This window comes from Rosa rugosa, chromosome 7, assembly GCF_958449725.1.
Source record: "Rosa rugosa chromosome 7, drRosRugo1.1, whole genome shotgun sequence".
Taxonomy (NCBI): domain Eukaryota; kingdom Viridiplantae; phylum Streptophyta; class Magnoliopsida; order Rosales; family Rosaceae; genus Rosa; species Rosa rugosa.
In genome coordinates, this window is record NC_084826.1 from 37,013,642 (window position 1) to 37,020,080 (window position 6,439).

General features: G+C 40.4%; 1 protein-coding gene across 1 annotated transcript in view; it reads left to right on the forward strand.

Moving 5' to 3' along the window:
• The window catches only part of LOC133720499 (probable ADP-ribosylation factor GTPase-activating protein AGD14), a 13,549-nt gene extending 11,538 nt beyond the window's left edge, over nt 1-2,011 (forward strand). Inside the window, exon 13 of the mRNA XM_062146829.1 lies at nt 1,721-2,011. Within this exon, the coding sequence (XP_062002813.1) occupies nt 1,721-1,775 (55 nt within the window). The 3' untranslated portion in view covers nt 1,776-2,011. The remainder of the gene's footprint in view (nt 1-1,720) is intronic.
• Nucleotides 2,012-6,439: the final 4,428 nt, after the last annotated feature.

Sequence of the window (6,439 nt, forward strand, 5' to 3'; positions counted from 1 at the left end):
TAATATAAACAGAAGCACTAGAAGTTCAAGAGAAATAAGGCTGAAAGGTAGTGATTTCGCTTCCAGTTTAACCTTTACGATTTAATATTACAAAAATGTAAGCTCTTTTAAATAGTGACTATTTACAAACATGCCCCTCATCCAAAAAGCTACTCACCTTAAAGCTACCGCCTTCAACCAAAAAGCTATTGACTGAAACACAATACGCTACTAAATTCAACCCAAAGGTTATCACTTTACCCCAACCCCAAAGCATCCAAAAGCATCAAAATCCACTGACCTGAACGAAGCTACTATCCCCTACCCAAAAGCTATTCTAGGAGGTCCTTCTCAGGCATGTGATTCAAGCTCATTGGATGGTGGGACATAAATTATGGAGCAGGGAGCCCAGGAGCTGCAAGAGAGCAAAAACTTTCCAGTCCTTTCCTTTGACAGCGACTTAGAAGACGTCTTGTCCCCAACCCACTATTTACGGACTCCAACCAAAAAGCTATTAACGAGATCCCAAAACCTATTAATCCATTGATGAAGAAAACTCTTAAACCCACCATGATCCTCTTTTCATACAGAAACTAGTCCTAGAACCGTAGTAAATGTGCACCTTTTACCCAGAACCTTGTTTCTCTTGATATATGATCGTGCAAACAGTAATAGGACGATGATGTGAAATAAAACAGCAAGATAATAAAGAAAACCACAGCACACGAATACATAGCGGTTTGACAAAACTTTGCCTACGTCCTCTGTGTGATCTCTCCTGAGAATCACTAGCACTTTGGAGAAGAACAACATGATTACAAGTACTTATTGAAATCCCTATGCTAATCCCCAACACCTTTGGTAGTTCTCTCTATCACCCTTGGCTCTACCTGCCCCTATGTGTGAGATTTCTCTTTGATCTCTTCTCTGATCTGAGGATAATTATGTGACCTCCCAGCAGCCGACCTCCCAGCAGCCCTATTTATAGATTATAGGTGCTGGTTACAAACTTGTCACATTAGGATTCCTAAAACTATTAGAACAAGGAAAGAGACTAGCTTTCCTATTCCTATCTAAAATAGGACTTACCTCTCAGGTCTAAACCAATATGAATAATTGTTCCTATTCCAAAACCCATTAGGATACCTGAAGCACACTAATCTTCCTTTATCTATCCAATCCTAATCAATTTAGGCATATCAATGAGCCAAAAATCACAACAGGAATGAAACTGGTGAACTCTTCTAATTGTTTGAACAATTCTTGACTAGCTGTATCCCGGATTCGCAATTTAGCCCATTTGTTGTCAAGCTCTGTGGTTCACATTTTGATATGTATCTCAAATTCTCAATAGTGTTCGTGAAACTGGTGGGATGGAATTATCCGAGAATCCAAAATTCATATTATTTCCAACACCAGTCTTGAAGGAGGAAAGTCAACTTGATGAAATGATAGCAGATGGGAGAAGTGAGAAGAGAGCGAGAAAGGAGTGCAAGAACTCATTTTGGTGGCGTGCTCGGAACCAAAAAAAAGATAATAATAATAACAATTGTGGTGGCTTTTCTAATTAGTCAGTCTGAAACTGGATTTGTGATTTGTTATTACAACTGTTAAAATATCTCCCCCTGTTTTTATTTAGGAAGTCAAATTCAATACATAATGTGATGATATGTTTGTTTTTATAAGCATTTTTTTTTATGCTTGTAACTTTTCTGAATATATTGTAAGTTTATTTTTGCAGGAACGTACCTACACAGGGTCCTGTCGCATCCATTGGAGGAAATCCTTTTGCATAGTACCATAATAATGGCAGTACTATAATAATGGCAGAATAGTCATTGGGTCATTTTTAGTTGGTAGTGTAATTTTTAATGGTATTATTTTGTTTGTAACTTATGGAAAATAAAAGCTCGCTTTCATCCTACCTCCCAGGCCGTCAAAAAAGTTATGTTTCACATTGAGATCTTTGTGTTTGTATCATATGTTGCATACCTTAGAAGTTAAACACTAGTGCATGATTTTCTTTTATCAATTGCTATCTATAGATTCTAAAAAGAAAAAGCAAAAATTGCTGTAGAATTCTTGATGTGCATGGGGGAATACTATCTATACTATAGAAATTACACAACTTGAATGGAATATAAACAAGAACGCTCCTGCCCTAGGTCAGCCTTGGTATCTCCCTTCCCATGCATTCTTCCTGGGAGATCTTGGCTTGGAATTACCGGGGTATCGGCAATGATATCGTGGTGCAATCATCAAAAAGGCTTATTCAAACAAAAGCACCCATTTTTTATAGGGTCCTTGACCAAAAGCACCAAAATGAGCCAATGTTATCCCACTTACCCCAGCAAAAGATTTTTATTCCCACATACACAATTTAACAAGAAAAGATGATTTTACCCTCAACCCAATTAGACAATTACAACCATTGCCACTCTCTCATCTCATTCCCCTCCCTCCGATAACGTTGCGTCGAGATTAAGGATGATTAGGACGACGATTGCGTGGAAATCAAGAACGATTCGGAGGAAGATGACGTCGTCGAGGAGGTCCGCCGGCTGGTGACCGTGGACGGAGGTTTGTGGTAGAGGACAAGGATAGCGACGGCGATTTTCTGGGTGACCCGTGGTCGGAGGTTTGTGATCGAGGACGAGGATAACGACGAGAATAGCGACGAGGATAGCGACGGCCGACGGGGACCTGTGGACGGAAGTTTGTGGACAGAGAGCGAAGAAAGCGACGGGGACTTTCCCGGAGTCGTTGCAGATCGAATGGCCGGTGAAGACATGGGTGCTTAGTCTGGGTGCCCAAAGCAGTTTTTTTTTTTTTTTTTGTAGTGGAAAGAGTTGCGGTGGTCGTGGTGGTGGCGGTGAGGCCGATAAGCGAGTGAGGGGTGATTTTTCTACAGAAGCTCATCATGATTGGGAGATTAAGAAGCTTGTAATAAGCCGCAGAAGAGAATAAGAGAAAAGTTAGTAGTGGAACGATTAGAACAAAAAGGGTCATGAAAAATGTTGGATATGTTTTTACGGGAATGAAAAATGGAGAGGAGGAAGAGGATGTATTAATAGGGAGAGAGTCTGAGGCCTAAAGATAGAGATAGAAAATGAGAGAGAGAGAGAGAGGAGTGGGTTATGGTGGAGGAGACTGCTAGCATTGCATGAAAAAAGTGGTGAAAAGTAATGAAAGGGTGCCGGGTCCCACGTAAGATGGGCTAGGACTTCGCTCTAACATCTGCCTCTGCCTTCCAGTAGTCTTCTACTTCTGTTACACAATCCTCATGATTGTGCGTATTCATTTTTTCTCTCTATTCTTTTTTTCTTTGCATTTGTTCTTGTTTGGAATTTTCTGGTCTGGGGTGTCAATTAAGGCTTTCAACTTTGAAATGAGGGAAGGCAAAGATCGGATTATTTTGGAGCAGAAGGAAAGAAGAAGAAAAAAGTCTTGAATGTTTATTGGGGTGCAATAGACGTCTATTGGAGGGCAATAGACGTTTTTAAATTGATATAATCTCTTCGTTTTTTTTCTTTGAATAAAGTTTTATTTGTCTAAATTTAAGGAGATTAGTTCATATTCTGGCAACCGAAAGTTTTATTGGGGATAATAGACATCTATTGGGGGGCAATAGACGTCTATTGGGGGGCAATAGACGTCTATTGCCACTTTGTTGGGGGGCAGTAGACGTCTATTGGGGGGCAATAGACCTCTATTGCCCTTCTATTGGAGGGTTTTTAGAAAAATCCGGTGTGACCGAAATCCGGCGGCCGGTGACCGGAATCCGGTGAAAGTTGGCCGGAATCCGGCGACCGGCGACCGGATTCCGGCGACCGGTGACCGGATTCCGGCGGCCGGTGAGGGGCTCCGGCGAAGTCTCCTATGGTTTCTCTCTCTTCCATTTTCTCTCTCTCTCTCTAAGTAACAAAGGGGTTAGGGGTAAAATGGTATTAAAAAAAAATTAAAAACAAAAAAAAAATCTTAATGGTGTATTAGGGAAGACTCCCTTAGAGTGTATTGGGTAAGAGAGAATTAAAAAATCTTAATGGGGTTAGTAGGAAAAAAATCCCTAGAAATGGGGTAAATGGATAAAAACCCTTTTTTATATTTCTTAATGAGACGTAGGTTTGGGATCTGGATTATATGAAGAATCTTCGCTTGGAATTAGGGTGAGGTTGTTTTCAGTGTTGGCCAGTCTGGGCGCTAGGGGTTTGGATGTTTTGAGAGGATGGTAAGTTCCGATCAAAATCCACTTACCATATTGGCTAGGGCCGGGCCTGAGTGATGTTTTGCAAGAATTGAGCCTGACCTGAAATTTTTTGTTACAGTTTCTTAGCAGGATTAAAACTCGGATCGAAATTTTACAGGTTGGTTCCGGTGGATTTCTTAAGCCTAATACACAATTTTGATTTTCTGACCAGTTTGGCAGACGAGAAACAATTTGAAGTGAATACAAAGGAAGAGAGAAAACTCACCATTTTGATTTTGTTGTGCTTAACTGCTTATGGAGATCCTTCTCAAAAAAAAAAAAAAAAAAAAAAAAACTGCTTATGGAGAAAGAAACAATGAGGTAGGGGTGGGCTCGCGAGACCGAAAACCGAAAAAAACCGCACCGATTCCCGAACCGAAACCGGAAAAAACCGGACCGAACAAAACTGCACCGAAAAGCGAAAAACCGCACCGCACCGAATCTGGTCGGTTCGGTTTTCGGTTTCGGACCGGCCGAAACTGAACCGAACCGAAAACCGAATACCCTTCAAACGACGTCGTTTTGTATATGTATAAGGCGGAAACCCTAAAAACCTAAAAGCCTCAATCCGCCTCTCTCGTCTCAGTCCCTCTCTCTCACTCTCTCAGTCTCTCTGTCCCGAACGCGCTTCGAACTCAGCCCCTACCCCCGACCTCTCCCTCTCCCTCTCTCTCTGACCCCTGTTAGGCTAACAGCCTCACGTACTCATCCGCTTTCCTTCTTTCAGTCTCTGAAAGGTAAGATCGGATCCAGAGTTATAAGTTCCAGCTCCGTCTGCAATTTGATTTACAGCGATCTGAGCTGATGTTAAAAATCTTTGTGTGTGTGTAGCTGCTGGAGCTCCAACCATCTGCCGCCAATCGATTTCGAAGCAAAGCTCTGACCTTTCTCTCGATCTGGGCTTGACAGCCTGGTAATCAAATCAACACATCTGGACGATCTCGTCATCTCCCTCGCACCTTGCCGGAATTCTTCGGCTCTTGCCGGTAAGCAGGTATTATGAGATCACAATTTCGAAACTAAAGATGCTTCTTCAGTCCCTAATTGATTTTCTCCTTCAGTAAAACCTCTCAAATCGAAGTCAAGTTCCGATGGTGGTGCAGCTGGTCTGAAGACTAAATCAAGTTCATTCTCAGGTAAATCCCTTTTTTCGTTTCATGAAGAATGAGGGTTGGGAGTTTCTGCCCTTCTGAGTTGTTTTTCTATGTAGTTTTGATGTTTTTCTTTTTATTTGCCAAGCAAGTTAAAGCAAATCATGGACTTGTATAATTAGTTAGCTGTAGAATCAATTCAAGTTAAGTGTAACAGTGGGTTACAGGTAGGTTGAGTGGTTGACCACTGATTACTGTTTTTGTCAAGCAAATTCCTCTCTTGATGATTCCATTATCATTTACAGAAAGAATTGCAAAGCTTAGCCAAATTTATTAACTTAAAACATTGTGTGATTTTGATACAAATCCTAGGATGATTACTATCGAGTTTGTTTTGGAATGTTTACTATTGTGGAATTTGATAATTGTTATGAACGAACTTGCTGGTTGCTGCCCAGAATGATATTTTGAATATGTTTGTTGTTTTGGAATGATATTTTGAATGTGTTTGTTGTTTTGGAATGATATTTTGAATGTTTTGGACTGGTTTGTTTTGCTTTTCTTCCTCTATAATCACGTTTCTGTTTACTGATTTGAATAGGAATAATTTGCATAGCTAGAAAATGAAGAGGCAATCTAAATCAGCTGCTACCGGTTCGGGTACTCATCCGAAATCGACTTCATCATCTCAGGTATGTGCTTCTATCCTAAAGGGCTGCTGGTAATCTACTTATTGTGCTATGGGATTTGGATTTTCTGGAAATTTGATTTGGATTTTCTGGAAATTGGATTTGAGATAATCACATTACACATGTTTATGCTATTTGGTATATATATCAAGACTGTGGTGGATGGTAGAATTAAGGGTAAATGTAATTATTGTGGAAAAGATTACTATGCCGATCCTAGAAAGAATGGTACAACCTCCCTTAATAATCATATGGACAAGTGTCCAAAGTATCCCCCTAATATTGAGATGATGAAAGCTAAAAGGCAAAAGATTTGCTCTTTTAAAAAGCCAACTACTGAGTTGTGTACTGTAGAATGCACTCAACAAGAGCTATCTATGTTATGTGTGGAGTATATTATATTAGATGAGCTACCATTTTTCTCATGTGGAGGG